General features: G+C 57.6%; 1 protein-coding gene and 1 long non-coding RNA gene across 2 annotated transcripts; both read right to left on the bottom strand.

Moving 5' to 3' along the window:
- Positions 1-1,283: 1,283 nt before the first annotated feature.
- Positions 1,284-10,655, bottom strand: ANGPTL4 (angiopoietin like 4). The gene is made up of 7 exons (XM_064637626.1): positions 10,110-10,655; positions 9,260-9,370; positions 8,667-8,793; positions 4,181-4,294; positions 4,000-4,095; positions 3,413-3,688; positions 1,284-2,852 (listed from the first exon to the last, which is right to left on the bottom strand). The coding sequence occupies exons 1-7, from the start codon at positions 10,638-10,640 to the stop codon at positions 2,671-2,673; spliced, it is 1,437 nt and encodes a 478-aa protein (XP_064493696.1). The 5' UTR covers positions 10,641-10,655; the 3' UTR covers positions 1,284-2,670.
- A 1,373-nt stretch (positions 10,656-12,028) lies between these two features.
- Positions 12,029-19,035, bottom strand: LOC135403299 (uncharacterized). The gene is made up of 3 exons (XR_010425353.1): positions 18,607-19,035; positions 17,841-18,039; positions 12,029-17,348 (listed from the first exon to the last, which is right to left on the bottom strand). It is a non-coding gene; the product is annotated as an uncharacterized LOC135403299 (long non-coding RNA).
- Between the last annotated feature and the right edge of the window lie 812 nt (positions 19,036-19,847).

Below are 19,847 nucleotides of genomic sequence, written 5' to 3'. Positions count from 1 at the left end.
AGTGCGGGACCGAAGGTCTGGGGCATGGGGTGGCACTGACATGATGGGGTGTGGAGGCTTGTGCAGCAAAACAGGCAAGACTGAGACACACAGGAAAGCAGCAGCTGTGATCCCCAGGATAGGCAAGATTTGGGCATTTACCAAACCCTGGCTGGCCTCCGGTACCCACTGCACCGGCCACCAACACCTCCTGTGGATCAAATGCACCACTGGGAAGCAAACCCCAGTCTGCCAGAAAAACCTGGCAATGAGGAAATGCAGCAGAGCTCCTTCACCAGCTATTTGATGCATAAAAAACACCTCAGTCTCATCACTTCAGCATCCAGACTAAAACACAGTATCTGCTGGGGCACTCAGGGACTGAGCAAGTTTTGAATTAAGCAAATGGAATATTAAAAATGTATTTCTGAATGCAGGAGTGAGCAGACAGACAGTGCAGAGCTGGGTATAATGGGCTGTTTGCACAGTTGTGCTTGGGGCTATCATTAACCCTGGGATTCCCCCTAGGGAAGCAGGACAGACACAGGAGCTGGGGCCACATTTAGGTACACTGGGTATTTATAGAGCTGCTCAGGGGACTAGAGTAGCCTCATCTTTTCTTCTTGCAACGAGCAATTTTTGCCTCCTTTGCTTGGTTTTCTCCAGCTCCAGTATATGGGAGCTGCAAAAAAAATATCCATCTGGCATTGTGAGCACTGCTGGAATTTACCCCCTTCATCTTCAAGGCTCCTGCACCATCCTCATTTCATTCCTACATCTGAAATCAGCCCCCAGAAGTCACAATAAAGGCTTTTGGAGATGACTACACACATGAGATATGAGCAGGTAAAGGGCTGCTGCTCAGTGGGGCTTGTCCTGATCAACTCTGACTTTAGTGGGCCTGGATCATCCAGACCTCAGCCTCTGCTCATTTTCAGAGACTTGCCACAGGCTCTTCCAGCCACCTAGGAGGAATATCCCCCTGGTGCAAAGGTCTGCCACCAGGGAATAAGAAAATCCAGCTCATCATCACTTATAAACTTGCTGCTGCAAGGCCTGATTTCCAGAAAGAAAAGAAATTTAGAAGTCCATAAACTTCAAACAGACTGAAAACTGCTGCTGGGCACTATAGCAGTGATTTATCTCAGAGCTCCACAAGGGTACAGCTGAAAATGGAGGCCAGAAGGGAGCAGAGTGCCTCAGGCACACTTCCAGTAAGGGAAGTTTCCAAAAGCAGAGCCCTCACAATGCTCCCACACACCTGCTACAGGTAAACCATCAGGCAAATAAACCAGGCAGGACAGTTACAGGCTTGTTTTTATTAAAAGACATCTTCAGAAAAGATATTTTAGTACAAAAAAAAAAAGTTTAAAATACACAAACTACACTTGCTTTTCTTTCCGGCATCAACATTTATAAATTACACCACATTGTTATTAACACTGCATTTAAATATGGAAACAAATTAAAACAAGGAATTCATCAACAGGATCCAACATCCTACATACAACTCTGTACAGTATTTAGCAGCTAGGAGCTCTAGCACAGTAGTCAATATGACTTCAAATAGGGCAGGATGCTTGGGAAGCCCCAAGACTGTAACTTGGCCCGTAACAGTTTTTGGGGACCTGTTCTGGCCACCTCTCCCCCAGCACCCACCCTGAAGGCAGAGGTGATGCTGCACGTCAGGGTACTCACCTGATGAGGTGAGTGTGGCTTCTGCAGAGAAATGCTGCTGCCCCCTGGCCTTTTAGTGCTGGGACACACAGGTGGGACAGTGCCAGTCCCTCTGCAAAGCACGAGGTGTCTGGTGGGAGAAGGGAGCCCCCAGGTTCATGAGGGCTGACAGTGACAGTGTCCTGGCCAGGGACAGTCACTGCTCTGTACCTGTGCTGTCCCACTGCTCATCCCACCCCTCCCCAGCAGCACTGGCAGGCTCCAGGCACAGCCCCCCAGGACCTGGCCCTCACACAAGCAGCTGCAGGATCCCACCCATCATCCTCAGAGCTGGAAGCGGTTTTCCCAGCTCCTGGCAAATTCCAGCACAGCCAGAAACACAGGTCTTCAAAGGGAGGGCAAATGAGCCTGAGGTCTCCTCCTGCAGGGGCGACCCTCAGACCCCCCACCAGACCCTGTCACTCAGCAGGGCAGGGGCTGCACAGATGGAGCTGCCCAGGGCTCACTGCCCCCAGCCCTGGCAGGGGACAGAGGCTCCAGGGGCTGTCACAGGAGGGTAGGTGGGACATCATTTGGGAACAAGAGTGAAAGATGGGACACAGCAAGGCTCCGTACCCAGCGCTGGGGTCCAGGGCAGGGAGACACTTCATGTGCTCCCCCTGCCACAGGTCATCAAAAAAGTACAGAAATGTTAAGACAGGACAAAAAAAAAAAGCACCAGACAACTTGCTACAGCAGCACGTGGCAGGTCAGGAGACCCTTGTGCATGCTCTGGAGGTTGATCTCCCTGCTGGTGGCTCCTCTTCGGATTTGGGAGTTCTCTTCCAGGGGTTTTGGCAACATGGAGCTGTTTTACTCATAGCAAGGAGCTGTGTCGTGCCACTAAAGGGCTGCTAACCGAGGGAGATCTCCCCTCAAGGGGCTTTCCAGGGAGGGGGTTTGTTTTCTGTAAACACCAAGTGATGGAGCTCAGGTCCGTGCTCCGCAAAGAAAGTCAAGTCTCAAGTGGCAGCATTAGGGCTCTGCTTCCAGTGCTGCAGGCTGGATTTTCATGATGGTTGACTTCAGTGGGTAGTACCTGCCCTTCCATGTCTTCCAGAAGATGCCCTGCTTGCGCTCGTGCCTCTGGCGGGGGATGGAGCGGAAATACTTCCCGTTGAGGTTGGCGTGGCCACAGGTGCTGAACCACCAGCCACCTACCAAGGCAACACAGGCAATTTCAACCCACAGCAATTCCAGACAGAAAACAAACCCAGGCAGCTCTTGCCCCCATTCCCCCACTTTTCTGGGGCTTCAGGACCTCACAAGACCACCTCGTGCACAGTCGAGGCATCTCCTGCACTGGGAAATGTTTTACAGATCCTGTGTGACCTCAGGATGCATCTGCAAACCTCTGCTGCTCCCTCTTGTGTGCAAAACCCCCTCAAACCCTTCCCCAGCCCCATCTCAGGTGGGAAGTCTCTGCTCTCCTTGAAAGGGTTCCAAGCAAGGTGGCAGCCAGCAAAGCTGTTGCAAGGACAGATGCTTGGGCCAAGACCTAAACGATGAACCCCCTCCTCCCCACTTTCAGCCTCCCTCCTGGTTCCCTGCACAGCTTCTCCCGAGGATGCAGCTGTCCCAGGGAAGCCAGGGGCAAAACAGGCTCAACACCAAAGGGGTCCAGTGCCACAGGGTCCCTGTCCCACTCAGCCACCACCAGACAGTGGAGGGCTGACAGGGCAGTGCACACCACTGGAACAGAAGAGCTTGTACTGACCTGAGAGGTGTTTGGCACAGTTTGTGTCAGCTTTGAGGTCGTGGTCACGGTCCCGAGTGGAGAAGGGCAGCTGCCTGAAGTCCCCGATGGCATTTTCCAGCTCTCCAGACAGAGGCCCCAGCAGGTTGAGCATGTAGGCTGTGCTCTCACCACCAAGGCTGAAGACAAACTGAACCACCTGCGAATTACCCTCCCAGTCTTCCAGCTCGATCAGGAGATTGTATTTTCCCTCTTGGACAAGGTGATGTATCTTCTCCAGGCCCAGCCAGAAGTCACCTGAAATAAGACCCACGGCATTGGCTGCAGGAACACAAACATGCTGTGCAAAGCAGGCATGTGAGCAGGCTCCAGAGACAAACAGGGACAACCCAGGACACTGCAGTGTTTGAATCACTGCCTGGCACCTGCAGGACACAGCAGGAAGATCAAGAACCTCCACTCTGCAAGCAGTGTCCCCCCTCTCCAGCCCACAGCTGAAGTGTCCCCCCTCTCCAGCACAGAGAGCTCCAGGGGCCAGTGAGGGGAATAACTTTTGCTGAGCTGCTCTTTATCACACAATGAGAAGACAGACACCATCCTCCACCTACCATGGAGATCTCCAAAGCCATTCTTGTAGGCATCCCACAGCTGGTCGAAGTCCACGGAGCCGTCCGTGCGCCTCTGGATCACTGTCCAGCCACCCTCTGTGGGCAGGGAAAACACAGTCATTTGGGGTCAGCACTTCAAGAGCACCCTGCCAGGCACAGCAGGACACCCACAGGGCTTTACCTGCAGTCATGTCACAGTAGACTTTGAAGGGCTGAGATCCCACAGGCTGCACCTGGAAAACGCCACTGCTTTGCTGCCCAGCCAGGAAGAGCTGGTGGCAACCCTCTGGGAGCTCTGCAGGGGAAGGAAACAGCAACTGGTTAGATGGTCCCAAGCCCCACTTCCTCAGCAGGTTGCTCCTACCATGGCCCTGGCACTTGCAGCCCTGGCCACGAGCCCGGCCAGCTGTGCAGGGCAGTGGAGGCAGCTCCGGACACGCGCTGGGGACGATGGCCCCGACTCCAGCATCTTTAAACACTGTGACTCTGCACATCTTCCCGGTTATCCAAACAGAGTTCCTTGGGCTTCCATCCAAGGCAGAAGCCAGGCATTGGGCCAGGCTGGGGTCACCTTGGCTGGAGAGCAGGGTTCCCCATTGAGGAGGGACTGGGATGCTTCCCAGCTCCCTTGCAGGAGCAGCCTGTTTGGGCCAGCGTAACGCCAGGGCCGAGCATCCCCATCCCACCCCAAGGCTGAAGCAGGCTCAAGGGGCCTCAGGGGCAGAAAGAAACCCCCAGTCCTGACATCAGGAAGGCACGTGAGCATCTCCAGCACACGACCTCCTTCTCCCAGCAACTGTGGTGGCCCCAGCCAGACATCCCACTGGGCAACCTGCCAGCAGTGGGCACAGCGCCAGGCTGGAGTGACCCTTTTTCTGAGACACACTGACCCGGGCAGGGAAGGGGTGGATGGACTCTGGGAGCAGCAGCTCATTGCCTGAGTGGATTACCCAGGGTGAAGCCACCCCCCAGCTTGTCCCCTCCATCCCCAGGCCGGCTGGGCCCCCACCACTCCTTCTGCCCTGCAGGGACTTTGCCCGGAGCTGCCAGCGAAGCACCATTTCAACAGCACTGATAAAAGTCCATCCAGGAACCACCACCCATCCCAGCACTTGGGAGAGACAGGGAGCAGGGAACCTGTTACAACACCACAGTCAGAAGGCCAGAGAAGGATGTGCAGAGATTCAGCCCCAGGCTGCTGAGCAGTCAAGGGGCTCTTTGTCAGCAGGGACAGGTGCCCCCGTCACCCCCAGACAAAGGGGGCCTGTTCTTCCCCCACCAGGGTGGATGGGTTGTGGTGGCTCACAGCTGCTGCCAGCATGACCTTGAGACAGACAAGTGAAGAAACCTCGAGACAAGCCCTGGGCTGTGCTGGGGTGCTGACCACCCCCACAGCCCCCCCATGGGAGTCCCCTCATGGTAGCTGCCCCAGGGTCAGGGCTGACACCACAATCCAGAGCAGCAGCAGGGAGAGGGCCCCTCCCCAACAGCCTGAGGCTTCCCTGAGGCCAGATGGAGGGGAGAAAATGGGGCCTTTGAGCTGCCAAGAGCAAAAGCAGCCCATGCAGGGCATCACCTCCTGCCCCATCCTCTCTGGGTGCTGGAGAGCCCCAACACTGCATTGTGGCAAAGAGCAGAACCTCAGCTGGAGAAAAGGTCAGGGGGGACCCAAGGGACAGAAATGTGACACCTGCCACCACCTTTCACCCATTTCCAACATATCCCTCCCCTCACCCTCCCCTCCCACCATGAACATTCCCCTCCTCAGCAGGGAAAGCCCCTCTCCCACAGCCAGCACGGCTGGTGGTCACATCCCTCACACCCCCTGGGGCCAATGCCAGCACAGGACTGGTGCCACCATCAGTGCACCACAGGACCATCGTGTGGCCCCAGCCCTGCCCTGAGCCCACAGGCACAGGAACCGAGGGTGTTTTGCATGAAGGATCTAAACCACACAGAGCCCCCTGCACTGCCAGGGCCGAGTGCATCCCCAATATCCCTGCTCTCTGAATGCAGGCAGGGAAGCAAACAAGGTTCAGGGGAAGGAACACCCCAACCAGAAGCCCCCCACTCACATGGCCATCAGCAGGGAGGTGCTGGAGGGTGCTGGGCTCACCCAGCTCCTCACCTCCTCTCCCACTGCATCTTTCAGCATCAATGGGAAGGTGCCAGGGGGATGATTAGTGGTCCCAGCGTGCAGAAGCCAAACCCATTCCTGCCTGTTTCTCATTTCTGGGCCCTGGCCACACTCCCTGCACTCGATCCCTGTTCTCCTGATGCCACAGGGACTCTCCAGCAGCTGAACGAGATGCAGCTGCTTGAACAGCCTCCTCTCAGTCTTTTTGTTTGAGGAACACGCTCGTTAGTTCCAGTTCATGTTGCACATCCGAACGGCACCAGCAGAACAACAAGCCCTCCCGGCTGCTCCCGTGTTTTCCTTTCCCTCCCCCTTTATTTAGCCAAGCAAGACAACAAGGTTGGAGCTGCCCCAGGCTCTGTGTTCACCCAACAGGATTTGCAGCTGTGACGAGGGTGGAGAGGGAGGTCACTAACCTGGGATAAACATCCATCCTCGGGGATTGGCAGAGCGTGCCTGGAGCTGTCTGCATCACCTCCCCCTCTCCCTCCCCAACCCCACCCCATTATTTTGGAGTCTCAGCGCCACGGGGAGAGCCTGAGCAGGGCTCTACCTTTCCCCTACTCGGCCGGCTGCCAGAAAGCACAGGCTCTGCCCAAAGACGTGATCCTCTTTCTGCAAGCGATTAAACCTCTCACTCTCCAGGCAGCTCCGAGCCTTCAACTTTCACATGCTTGGCCCCGCGCCAGCCCTGCCCTGAAAAAACTTGTGCTCGCTGGATGCAAATAAAAGGGTCTTTCTGCAGGGGCTGCTGGTGGAGTTCATCGCCGCTCCCCGGGGCCGCGCCGGCACCGGGCTCTGCCCGACAAAAGCCGGGAGCTGCCGGCACAAGCCTCTGCAGCGCTCACCCGCTCCGAGAGCGGCCAAAAGCCCCCCAGGCAGAGGGCACGGGCCGGCCTGTGCGCTTTAAGATTTGCCAGAAAACTCAGTCGACTTGCTAATGAGAGGAAGCCGATTTGTTTTCTGCGAGTGATACCAACAACAGGGATTAGGCAAGAGAAGGGGAAGCTCACAGCGGGGAAGGGGGGGAGTTGGAGTGCCCGGGGTGCTGGAGATGCTCAAGGTCTCCTCATCAGGGACAGCTCAGCACTGGAAGGTGCTGAGTACTCACAGCATCCCTGGGAACTGTGGGCCCTTGCTGCCTCCCACCGTGCATCACAAACATCTCTGTAGCCTGCACAGCCTACATCTGCCACCAGTAAGTAGCAAAGACCCCAACCCATCTCCCTGCACCCCACTTTCAGCATAACCTGAGAGTGGAGCTGGAGATTGGACTAGATGACCTCTGAATGTTCCTTCCCACCCAAACAATTCTATGACACACTACTGCAGGCAAGTGACAAAGCAGAGCTGGGAAAAGAACAGGGGAGAGAAGTTCTGAGAGTTTTCTGGCTCAGTAGTGCTGCTCTGACCAAAGGAGACCCCACACAGCCCCACTGAGCTGAGCACCAGGAGGAGTTTGGAGCACCACATCCCACCTCTTTTCTTGTCTGCATCGTTTCTGCAGCCCTTTGTTCTTCCCAGCCAGCTTTCAGGAACAACGGTGACAGCTCTAAGGTCCACAGACAAATTACCCATACACATACAAAATACCTATGTGTTTTCCCATACTATCCCTGCTTCAGGCCCTGGCCAGGAATTCCCCGTGACTCCTCACCCTGCCTGGTTTGTTTTGCTCCTGCTGAACATCCCCAGACAGCTGCACAGGCAGAGCCAGCACTGTGATTCAGCTGACACAACATGACAGCAGCTGCTCCTGGCCAGCAAACCCTGCGGGGACACCAGTTCCTGTCTGGAGGGAGGCTGCAGGACACACTGCAGCTGGGGACACCCACTCTGCTGCCCTTTGCTCTGCAGGAGCCCCTCCAGGCCTGTCACCAGCAGAGAGGATGCTCCAGGCAGAGCCAGGAGCTGCAGGTACAGCATCCACTCGCCTGCTCCAGTGCACATTTCTTGTGCTGTGGGCATCCACTGCAACCCAGCACCTTCTGCTAAGCACAGTGCAAGCTGAGGCACTTGTCTTTCGTGTACAAGCCCTAAATATGAGCCAAGGGAGAGAGACACAACAGGTATGCAGCTCTCCTCTCCACCCAGGGCTTCCTAACCCTCCCCTCCTCCCACAGACAGAGAAGCAGATCCTGCCTGGGTGAAGTGTGAGCAGGTGAACAAGAGTTAACTCCAAGGAGCTGAGACCCTCCTCTCCTTCGTGCATTCACCCCTCACCTGCCAATCCTCTTTTACAAATACCTGCTCACAGGCTTTGCCTGCTCCCCACTGCATTCCTAACACAGGGCAGGAAAAAAAGCCTCCTAAATCCTTGGATTCCTGCTGGACTAACACTGGCCCAGAATGCAAGGATTTTGCCTGTGCTCCAAAACCCCACGCTCTGGCTATACTCCCAACTTGCAGTTTTTTTAAGCAAATCTCACATCCTGGCTCAGATCAAGTGAAACTTTTGTTTCCAAAGGGTTGCAACTGCTGCAGGTTTGCTTTGGGGCAGATGAGCAGGGTGGCACGGGCAGATACTCACTCTGTGTTGGCACAGGCTCCCCACTGCCATTCTGGTTCTGGCTGGTGAGGTTGAGGCTCTTCTTCAGATTTATCTTCCACTTTGGAGACTGTGTTTTGTTGTGGTGTAGGGGGAGTAGTAGATTGACCTAAAAAAAAAAAAATAAATGGACAAGTCAGAACAGTTTTATCTCAGCTCGTTTTCCACACTGTTACTCAGGGGAGCTGGTCGGCTGCACGCCAGCCACTCCCTGTGGCCAGAGCTGGGGCTGAACTTGCCCAGAAACCTCGAGGAATAGGAGATACCCAGTCCTGGCAAAGCCAGAGACGACTGTGGTATTTCACACCCATGCCACTGAGTTTATTCTGCAGATAAATGCAAAGGCAGAGCCCAGGAAGGCTGTTCCCACCCACCAAATTCCTCCCATTGCTCCATGCAAACTCCCTGGGAGCTTGCAGGTTGCTACCCTCACATCAACACTGCAGCTCAAGGACCAGGACTGTGGCCCCCGTGGGGTCCCCAAAGCCAGGGAGCTGGGACAGCAGGGGCACACACCAGGGTCCCCATCGTGTGTGGGGCCAGGCTGGGGGTTGCAGTGCAGGACGAGGGCTCACCTTGCTCTGCAGGCTTTTGATCTGCAGGTTCTGCTTGTCCAGCTTGTACTGCTGCTGCTTGATCTTCTGCAGGAGCTCCTCAATCCGCAGGTTCTGAGCGTCCATCAGGGACTACAGGGGGAAGAGCCAGGTGAATCCCGTAGCTCCGGGAAGCTCCGGCCATACCAGACTCCCGGGAGAGTGCTCCCGGTGCCCCCAGGACTCCCTCCCCTGTCCTGAAGCTGATCCCAGCCCGCTGCTCCCTGTCCCGCATCGGTTTTCCCCGAGGACGCTCCCGGTGCCCCAGATCAGGTCGGGTCCGGGGGCTGTCCCGCCGCCAAAGCTCTTCAGGTCAGTGCTAGTGGCAGGGGCGCGTCGGGTCCTCTCCATCCCGCTCCCCGATCGGTGCCGGTGCCCCGGGCAGGGTGAGTGACTCTCCCCCACCCCGCTCCACCCGCTCGGTGCCGCTCCGGTCCCCTCTCTCCTCATCCTCCCCGCTCTCCCTGGTCGGTGGCAGTGCCTCTGAGCGGGGTGGGTTCCCTTACCCCGCTCCCCGGTCAGTGCCAGTGCCCGCCAATCCCGCTCCCCCGCTGGATGCCCGTGTGGGTCAGGTCCCCTCCTCCCCGCTCCCCCGCTGGATGCCCGTGTGGGTCAGGTCCCCTCCTCCCCGCTGGATGCCCGTGCGGGTCAGGTCCCCTCCTCCCCGCTCCCCCGCTGGATGCCGGTGCGGGTCAGGTCCCCTCCTCCCCGCTCCCCCGCTGGATGCCGGTGCGGGTCAGGTCCCCTCCTCCCCGCTCCCCGCTGGATGCCGGTGCGGGTCAGGTCCCCTCCTCCCCGCTCCCCGCTGGATGCCGGTGCCCCCCGCGCTCACCTGCAGCGCCCCCAGGTCCCGGGCGCTCTGGTTCCCGGCCGGCCGCGCCTGCAGCGCCAGCCGGACCCGGCCCTCCAGCCGCTCCAGCCGCCCCTGGATCGCGTCCTTGTCGGCAGCCACCTCCTCCAGCCGCTGCCGCAGCGCCTCGGAGAGGTTGAGCAGCTGCCGGCCGCGGCCCTCCAGCTCCCGCACGCTGCCCCGCAGCCGCTCCCCGCGCTCCTGCGCCTCCCGCGCCTGCCGCAGCAGCCGGCCCAGGGAGCTGTTGTGGGCGCTCAGCCGCCCGCCCAGCTCCCGCAGCTGCCCCTTGGTGCGCTCCACGTGCTCCTTCAGGCCGTGCCCGAGCTGCAGCAGCCCGTGCGCCAGCACGTTCACCTCGTCCCAGGAGGCGAACTGCGCCCGCCGCTCCCGCCCGGGCCCCGCCGCCGCCGCCCGCCGCTCGGACCCGGCCCCCGGTGCGGGTCCCGGTGCCGGTGCGGGGGCCACGGCCAGCCCCGCCGCGCACAGCAGCAGCGCCGCCCCGCCGAGCCGCATCGTGCCCGCTCCGCTGCTCTGCCCGCGCCGCCGCCGCCGCCCCGCTTTTATCTCCGCCCGCGCCCCGCGGCGGGGAGGGCCCCGCACCGGCCCCTCCCCGCCCGCCCGCCCGGCCCCGCCGCTTTGTTCGCCCTCCCCTGCCGGCCCTGGCTCCGGATCAGCGCCCGCCGCTCGCGGCAGCTCCGGCTCCGAGCCACGTCCTCCCCCCGCTCGGGGCAGGCTCGGTCTCTGCCACGGAGCCCTGCCCGCGCCCGTCCTCATCCCTGTCCCCATTCCCCTCCACATCCCATCCCTGAGCCCGTCTCCATTCCTATACCCATCCCTACTCCCCTCCCTGTCCCATCCCTGTCTCCATCCCCACTCCCATCTCCATTCCTATCCCTGTTCCCATCCCTATCCTTATTCCCATCCCCACCCTCTGCCTATCGTTCCCATTCCTGCTTCCATCCCCATCCCCATGCCCCTACCTGTTCCCATCCCCATCCCTATCCCATCCCTGCTGACTGTCCTGCCCTTCACCCTGCACTGGAGACCCTCATCCTCACCAAGCCCTGACTCTTGGTCCCCCACCCCTGTGGATGCACCCGTGTCCCCTCCGAAGGCTGGGACCCACTGGAACCCACTGGCCCTGGGGCAGGAGTGCCCTGTGGCACAGGGATCTCAGGCCATGCCCAAACGGGTGCTGGGGCCCCGGGGGGTGCCCACTGTAGGCACAGGACTTTGCTGGGGGGCTCTGGCCTGGCATTGGTGCAGGGCTCCTGGGGGATGCCCCAGAGGGTTCTGCCAGCACTGGGGAGGGGGCACACTTGGGATCAGCTCCTCTATATACCTGAGGGGAGCAGAATGTTCACTCCTCTAAATGTTCCTGGTCTCCAAGAGTGACAAGGATGAATATCTCCATCCTCCACCACCCAACCCCACCCCAAGCTTCAATCATCCTCCTGTGAAAAACATGCATCTTATTTCATTGCCTGTGTCTCGGACCCTGGTTTCCAGCTCTTCCTTCTTGTCCTGCCTTTTCCCACTGGCTTAAAATGATTTTCGAGGCTCTGTTTTCTCTCTCCATGAAGGAATTCACACACCATGATGGAGCTGCTCTCGGCTCTGTTTGGATGGAGCAGATGGAGCCTTCTGCTCCCTCCCCATGGGGCACTTCCTCTGCAGCCCCAGCTCTCAATCCCTGCTCTGCTCTGCACAGTCATGAGCTTGGATCTGCCTTCCCTCCCACACCAGCTTTTGGGGCCAAATTCCCGCTTTCCACCACTCCCTGGGTCTGGCTGACATGACTGCCCTGGACTCCTTCGCTCAGCCCCACCGAGCCCACAGTGATTCCATCTCCATCCCACCACTGCTGCTCGGAGCCCTGGGGCTCAGGCATGGCCCTTTTCTTCGTGTCCAAAAACAGCTGGCAGGAAGGTTTACCCTTCCTGTAGTCCCCCTGTCACCTGGGGATGCAGGCAAGGTGGTGGCACAGGAGCTTCCGAAGGGTAGTGGCCATTGGGTGCAGCTTCCTGGCCCCACACAGCTCTTCCCTGAGGAATTTTTGCCAGGAGTCTCATTTGAGATCTGCAGCTCTACTGATCAGCGGCTCTGCAGAGCTGATTTCTCAGCCCAGCCTCTCCCATGGCACTCAGCCTTTCCAAAGCAATGACATGCTCATCCAACACTTCCATCAGCCAAACTTACATTCCCATGTCCAAGCAGGCAACTAATATTCAGGGTTTCCCATATTTTTTTTCCTTTGAGGGGATACCCTCCCTGTTGTTGGGAGCAAAGCACCCCTGTAGTGCAGGTGTGTTTATGGACAAAGGTGTGGGAGCCTTCTGTGGGAATAAACAAGGGCCTTGTTCTCCAGAGCCATCTCCAAGCATTTCCCAGGCTGCTGCCGGCCAAAGGGTGAGTGAGAGGCCTCGGGGCAAGCGCCCAGCAGCAACAGCTCAGGGTGGAGTCGTGGAGGTAGGAGCTGGATAAGGAGGAATTGGGGAAATTTCAGAGTTTGGAGAGCCCCAGCCCCCTCCACCAGCCACTGCTTTTGTGTTTATTTCATGGTCAGAAGGAATTTTTCAAATGAGGAAAGAGGGGGAAAAAACAGATAGGAAACATTGCACAGGAAAAAGAAACGATAAAAAAAATGTGAATTGCTTCTTCCAAATCTTTGTGAGTTTAGGGGTCCCTCTGTGCTCCCTCTGCCACTGTTGCTGGAGAGGATCTGGGAACATACAGGGGGGTGGTAGTGATGGGGAGGGGGTCTCATTTTTCCCCCCACTGAGGCTTCTCTGTTGGGCCTGGGGTCCCTGTGAGGCACTGTGGGGTGCCCCTGGCTGGCCTGTGCCCCCTCCCAGGTCATGGCCACCCCTAAGGACAGATCTGCCACCATACCTACCACCCCCGAGTGCTGTAGGGGCAGCCAAAGCTCTGTCTAAAACTTCCCAGAGTCTGGGAGTCTGGGAAAAATGAAAACTCTCCTTTTCAGCTTGTACTGCTGGTTTATGGCATCCCAGGAGGGAGAGAGCTGGCAGGAGCCATACCCACAGAGCCCAGGGCTGGAGCACTCTGGACAGGGAAACACCAACCCCCAAGTCACTGGGACAAACAGGGAAGCACAGTTTCATGTGCTGGTGTGGGTCAACGACGTCATGCCAAATGAATCCTGAGTGAGCTCTGCTCCCTGCCCGCCCTTACCCAACCCTGGAGCTTGTCCTGGGAAACAGCGGGGTTGTGCCGCCGGGGGCCGCAGAGGACGTGTTCCCACTGGTTGTTTCTGCAGTGGCAGTGTTTGTGCTGAGGCAGGAGACAGGGAGTGTGAGAAGCCAAAGTCTTTTGAGAAGGCACATGACTTATGTGTTTTCCTTTGGCTGTGCGCTTTCCTGTGGGGAATCCTCAAATTTGCCCTGAGAAATGCGAATTTTTAAGGTACACTAATGCAAAGCCCTTGGAGGCCTTGAGCTGCCTTGAGCTGTTGGGCTGGGAATGACCACAGGCCAACAGGAAGGTGCTCTCCACAGAGCCAGGTGCTCTTGAGTTAAAATGGAGCTAAAAACAGCAGGGTCTGAGCTCCTGGGGCATTTCTCTGTGCCTTGCTCTGCCCTGCATGGAAAATGGTTACAGCCAAAATCCCTGGGGGGTCCCAACTACCCGGCTTGGTTTGGGGCTGGGGAAAGGTCAAGGTCTGGTCTTGGGGCATGAGGGACCCTTTCCCCTGCACAGGTCCCCAGAAAGGACCCCACAAGGACCCTGCCCCAGCTTGGTGGCCTTAGGACCCGGAGCAGCTCAGGAAGCAGCAGGGCTCGATGGCCCTCGGGGATGTTTCTGGGTCTCTGTGTGCTCCATGGGGGGCCAGCCCCTGGGCAGGGAACAGTAGACTCCAGAGAAAGTTATTTTCTGTGGAGGTCTCTCTGCAGGACAAGGGACACTCCCATTCCCATTCCTCAATCCCTATCCTTATCCCTATCACTGCAGCCATCTCCATCCCCATCTCCTCTTCCGTGCAATCCCACCAGCTCAGCCACTCAGGAAACGCAGCACACACCACATGTAGCTCCTCCAAACAGCCCCCACATGCCTGGAAGTACATCCCCATCTCGATCCGTGTCCCCATCCCCATCCCTGTCCCTGTTCCCATCCCTGTCCCACTGTCTCATGCACATCAGGCTGTGAGCAGGTGGGCTGTGGTGGGTGTCTTTGTTCCCTGCCTTTTTTCTCTACCCCACTCCTTCCCAGGCTGACCTGGCAGGTCACTGTGTGAAAGTTCAGCCTGGTCTGAACTCACACGAATTCCTGCAGCTGCTCCGCCCGGGGCTTATGTCACCAGGAGGGATGGGAGCAAAGCAGATTTACAGGAAGGTTGATCACAGTGTTGCTTTGTTGTTGGAAATGGCAAACGTCAGGGAGACTCCAGTGAGAGGGAATAGAACATGTGTGAATTACGCTGTCACCACTTCAGGGATAAATTTAGGTTCTCCAGGGGAACAGTTACTCTGATTCACTGGAGGTCGGGAAACATCCAACAGGGATTTCCTCCCGGCCCCCGTCTGGGCGCAGCAGCACGTCTCACCCCGACAGGCACTGGCAGCATTCCCGGATGGAGCAGGCACTCCATCGCCCCAGTCTCTGCTCACACCTGGTCCTGGCAAGGACTTATCCATCACACATGCTCTCCTGGCCCTGCAGCCAAACAGCCTGCTAAACCCCCCACCCCTGAGGTCGCCATTCCTGCTTTTCCCGAGCACAAGCTCCGCTGGCTCAAACTCTGTCACTCCCCGCTCTGGAGAGGGGTCGTGCGGCTCCTGCCCCGGGGTCACACGGCAGCACAGCTCCTGCAGCCTGCCCAGCTTGGTTGTACCCTCACCAAGGGGACTGGTGACAGCGAGGTGGCTCAGGCTGCTGGAGCACAGCCTCGTCCTTCCCCAGGGCTGGGGACACCACCCCACCCCTGTCAGAGAGTGCCCAAAACTTCCGCTCTCGATGCTGCTGCTTCTTGGGCAGAGATGGACTTCCAAGCAGAGTCAGTCAGAAAGACGGAAAATTGGCCCCAGCCCTCCACCCCCAGCGAGGACCAGCTGCATCAGGAGCTCAGCCGTGCCATCAGCTCCATTCCCATCCTCTTTCCTCCGGCTTTCTCTGCCAGCACGAGGCAGCCCTGGGTAAACCACCAGCAGCCCGAGTGAGGGGACAAGACATCAATACCCGGGTTGCAGTGTCTTCTGGGGACTCTGGAGCATGGGGTAGGGTTGCAGCCACTTTGGGGTCCCTCTCACCCAAGGAGGGTCCCGGGCCCCATCAGCCTGGAGCAGGAGGCCCATTTTCACACTTGAAGAGCCGACATAAAAGGCCAGTGATGTTCTCGGTCCAAGCATTCTCCTTATTTTCCTGGCAATGCTGGATGAACATTATGCAAGTCTTCACTCCCCTTTATTCTTCCTGCCATCCCGGGCTCCTCAGGGAGCACCGGGGTTACTGTGCTGAAGGTCACACATGCCAGAAGGCAGGAAACTGGAGGGCTTGGGGTAACGTGGGAGGCTTTGCAACCAGAGAAATCCGACCCTTATTTTTACAGTCATCTCTCGGTTCAACCAACATGCGTTTCGAATTAGGGGCTCTGGCTGGCTGGGCTCCCAGCTCATGGTGCAAGGAGCTCCAGGTTCCTGGGGATGAGGCTGCCCCTTGGCACACTCAGTCTGCTCACGAGCCTCTGTGGAAAGGGCCAGACCACCAGGGCCAGGGCTGGGCTCTGCTTTCCCTTTCTGGCAACAGTGGCTTCCCTTTTACCAGCAGCCTTTGGCTAGTGACAGACAGTGGCTTTGGAAGAGCCTTTGGTGGGCACAAGGGTGACAGGGTATTTCTCCAGGTGTTTTTGAACATCCCTTCATTTCATCTGTAGTTTCTGGAAGGAGATGCCCAGAGCCACTGCAGCAGATACAAGCGAAGTCCACAGAGTTCATCCACAGCCCTGCTGTCACTCCTGGCCACCTGTCTCCTCCCCTGTGATGGGGCAGAGGCAGCTCTGGCACTGCTCAGCACTTATCAGTCCTGGTCTGCCAGCGGCCGTGACCCCTCTGTCCCCCTGGCACAGCCCCTCGCGGGCTGGATCTCCTGATGCAACACAAACAGCTCTTTTGGCTGCGCTGTGTGATACACCTCCAGGTTACTTCTGCTGCCCAGGAAGGTTTTTAGCCATCCCAGAATGAATATCTATGAGGGCCCTTGGGGATGTGCCCTCCTTACCCCACTGTGCTGGGTGAGTGCTGGGTACGAGCTGCGTGGGCTCCTGAGCTCTTTCACACTCTGTGTCCATTTCCCACTTTGCTCAGGAGGTTGTTTCCCCCGCTTCCCTTCTGCTCTGGTGCTGGGCAGGTCCCCCTCCCACAGGACACTTGTGCAGTGAGGGATAGTGTGAGCTGCTGGAGCCAGGCTGGCAGCACACGGCTGCCCAGGGCGGGGGTGACACTCTGTTGGGTTCAGCTGTGCTGCACCCGCAGCCAGGAGCAGCCACGGTCACAAGGACCCTGCTAGGTCCCTGCCCATCCCCGTGGGGCCCCAGCTGGTTTTCCCCCCAGGAAGAGACCTGCAGGAAAGGGTAGCAGACCTTTAGATGGGGTAAATGCCAGGGGACACACTCCTCACACAGCAGAGAGGGGAGAAGCACCAGACCTTGAGGCACAGTCCTGAAAACCCCAGCTGGGGATCAAACCTCTCCCCAGACCTCTCCCTGCTCGGTTCGTGACTCAGACAGCGCAACTCTCGGGCTCCCGTCCTGGCTCCGGTGGCTGAAGGGAGAGCTCGGGGAGAGTCACGGCCGCGCCCCCAGGGACCAGACGAGGCAGCAGTGACGTCTCTCCACCCGCCTGACCCGCTGCATCCAGGCTGTGAACTCAGCTACGTAACAGGGTGTCCAGGAATACCGGCCTCGGGACGCGTCGGGGAAGTCGGGATATTTCCTGCTGCTGTAGAAGGTCACGTCGAGGATGTAAAGGGAAGGGGTGGCTCAGGCTCTGCAGAGTGGGGGCCAAAAACAAGTGATGAAATCAAGGCTTTGTCTGCCGTGTGCGTTTTCCGATGGGAAATATATCTTATTCTTTAGTCAAGATTTTTCTGGATTTTCATTCTTGGGTCCTGGATTTTTTGAGATTTTTACACCCCCCTTCACAAGACACACAGGCCCCAGGAGCTGAAAAAACTCCACTGCTTTCCATTCACTTCTGTGAAAACCTGAAAAGAAACAGAGGAAAATGCCCCAAAGTACCAGGAGCTCCAGCAGCCCCTTTCCCAGCCCCCTCACTGACAAACAGCAGCAGTGGCTGGGAGGGCTTCGGGGGCCTCCAGATCCCCAGGGAAGTGGGAGGCTGGGAGAGAGGAGCTGGCCCCATTTCCAGCTGTGGCTCTTTCCATGCTGTGACAGGGACCTCGCCTGCTTCTTGGTTTTCCTAAATTGAGCATTTTGCTGCCTGTGTGGTGGACCTGAGCTCTCCCCAGAACAGCAGAACTGTCCCTGCTGGGGGGCTTGGCTTCCCAAGTGGGGGCTGCCCAGCACCCACAGGTACCTCCCCTGGAGCATCCCACACCCAGCTTTCCTCACGCTGGGGTCAGAGAGGAGCACGTGCCCTGCAGTGCCTGCAGTGGTTCTGCTGGGGCAGGGCCAGGACAGAGCAGCCTCTGTTTAGTTCGAATTTCTTAGAAAAACAAACGCTGTGGGTTTTTCACCTGGCAGACGGGCGTTTCCGTTCCTGGGAATTCTGCTCACACACGGCAACAAAGAGCTGACACAGGTCCAAGTCTGTGCCTGAGCTTTGAGCTCAGATGCTGTTGTTGGACCAGCTCACCCACCTCGAGCTGAGCACATGCCCTTGGAGCTGCCCAGGTTTGGCATCTGTTGATCCCCCACGCAAGGAAAATCGGATACCTAGAGAGAAAGTCTTGATGCCAAAAACCCGCCTGCTCAGAGGGCCTGGAAATTGCTTCCCTGTTGCAAAGCACAGAGAAAAGATAAATTCTGAGCACAGTCCAAGAAAATCCTCCCACCCCGAGAAAGGAATTCAAAATGGGGAGTTTCCTGTCAATCAAAGTCATTGAGGATGCCCTGGTTGCCAACTGGCAATGATCCCCTGAGACCATGGAGCACCACAGCTCCTCCATTCCAGCCGAAAAGTAGGATTTTTGTTGGCAAGTGTCACTTTAAACGGTGGTTTTATGGTTCACTCCTGCTAAATTTCTGAACCCAACCAGATCAGTGCTTTTGACTGAGCAGGATCTTCTTTGGGAGGAACTCTCCAGGGAGAGGAAGGTCAGGGTGCAGAGGGGAGTAGTAGCTGCTCCCAGCCTTCCCAGTGCCTGTGCCCACGAGCTGGGAATGGTCCTGGGCAATTTGCCAGCCCCCAGATGACTTTCCATGTGTTACAGTTTTGGGAGGATTTTTGCTGCGAGAATGAACAGCAGGAGGCACAAATGGAGAGGGTGGGGGGAACCTTACCATGTTCCTTAGTGGGAAGCTCTGCTCTCATCAGGATTTTCCCTCGACCAACCAGAGAAAGCCCACTGGCAGTTTCTGGGCATGTTCCTCCTCCTGATGCGTGGCTCCCCAGGAACACCCTGTCATCAGCCTGTGCCGAAAATCTGAATATCATCAGGAGCTCAGTATGGCAGCAGGGCCCAGGGCTGCCTCCAGCACCACTGTGTCAGGGCAGCTTATGGGTTGTGCCACCAGCTGCAGTGTCACCATCACCAGGCTCAGCCCTCGAGGCAGTTCCCCCATCTCTGTTGGTCTCAGGGAGTCCCAGTCACACCTCTCTCCCAAATCCTTCCAATACCCTGGGCTGGTGCAAGGGATGGAGCTGTGCCTGGATCTGCAGCTCCTTTATCCTTGGACTTCAGGACATGAAGCAAAAATAGAAAGGGAAGAGTGACCTTTGCCATTTGAATAACTGTCTGCTGTGTCAGCACAGCATGTTTGGGGATTTTGCACAAGGTTCCAGCGGCTCTGAGCCAGGACCAGACAATTTTCATTCTCTCTGCTGGCAGCCATGAACTGCAGCGGGAATGTGGCCTCCTAATCCCTGCTCAGGAGAGAAGATGCCTTCCAGGGAGTGTGAGTGCTGACTCCAGGCTTCCCCCTGTGTCTCCATGCCAGAAACTTTCCCCTGACTGGTTGTCCAGCCGTGGAATGGGAAGGTGGAGGCTGCAGCAGAGGGATGGGATAGTATGGGATGGAAGGGATGGAAGGATTATGCTTCAAGGGACAGGATGGGAAGGGGAAGGCTGCAGGGATGGGATGGGATGGGATGGGATGGGATGGGATGGGATGGAGTGGGATGGGATGGGATGGGATGGGGTGGGAGGGCTGGCATGGGATATACTGCAGGAATGGCATGGGAAGAGGAAGGCTGCAGGAATGGGATGGGAAGAGGAAGGCTGCATGCATGAGATGGGAAAGGCTGCAGGAGTGGGAAAGGACTCAGGAATGCCACAAGGTATTTGTGATTTAGCAGTAAATCCTCACCCCATGACAGTCTTTTAAACACAAAAAGGTGTTTAAAAACAAAAGGTGAGAAACTGTGACCCTGCTTTCTGGGTTCAGGTAAGGGGCTCAATCTCCTCTGCCACGGGGGGATAAATGACTCTCCCAGGGAGCTGAGAGCCTGTCCAGGGGGCTGGGGAGCCAGGGACAAGGCATCCATCTGAGCTGGATCCCCTGGGCACAGTGGGGGCACTGGG

The sequence above is a fragment of the Pseudopipra pipra genome, chromosome 27 (genome assembly GCF_036250125.1).
Source record: "Pseudopipra pipra isolate bDixPip1 chromosome 27, bDixPip1.hap1, whole genome shotgun sequence".
NCBI lineage: Eukaryota > Metazoa > Chordata > Aves > Passeriformes > Pipridae > Pseudopipra > Pseudopipra pipra.
Note: the sequence above shows the minus strand (reverse complement) of the source record. Positions and strands in the feature narration are given on the sequence as shown.

What these genes read in the sequence shown, in the direction of transcription:
- ANGPTL4 (XM_064637626.1), bottom strand. Translation starts at nt 10,640, where the DNA reads ATGCGGCTCGGCGGGGCGGCGCTGCTGCTGTGCGCGGCGGGGCTGGCC. An exon ending in GGAGCCTGTGCCAACACAGA is followed by an intron (nt 4,295 to 8,666) that starts GTGAGTATCTGC and finishes CTTCCCCTGCAG; the next exon opens with AGCTCCCAGAGGGTTGCCAC. An exon ending in TGGCTTTGGAGATCTCCATG is followed by an intron (nt 3,689 to 3,999) that starts GTAGGTGGAGGA and finishes GTCTTATTTCAG; the next exon opens with GTGACTTCTGGCTGGGCCTG.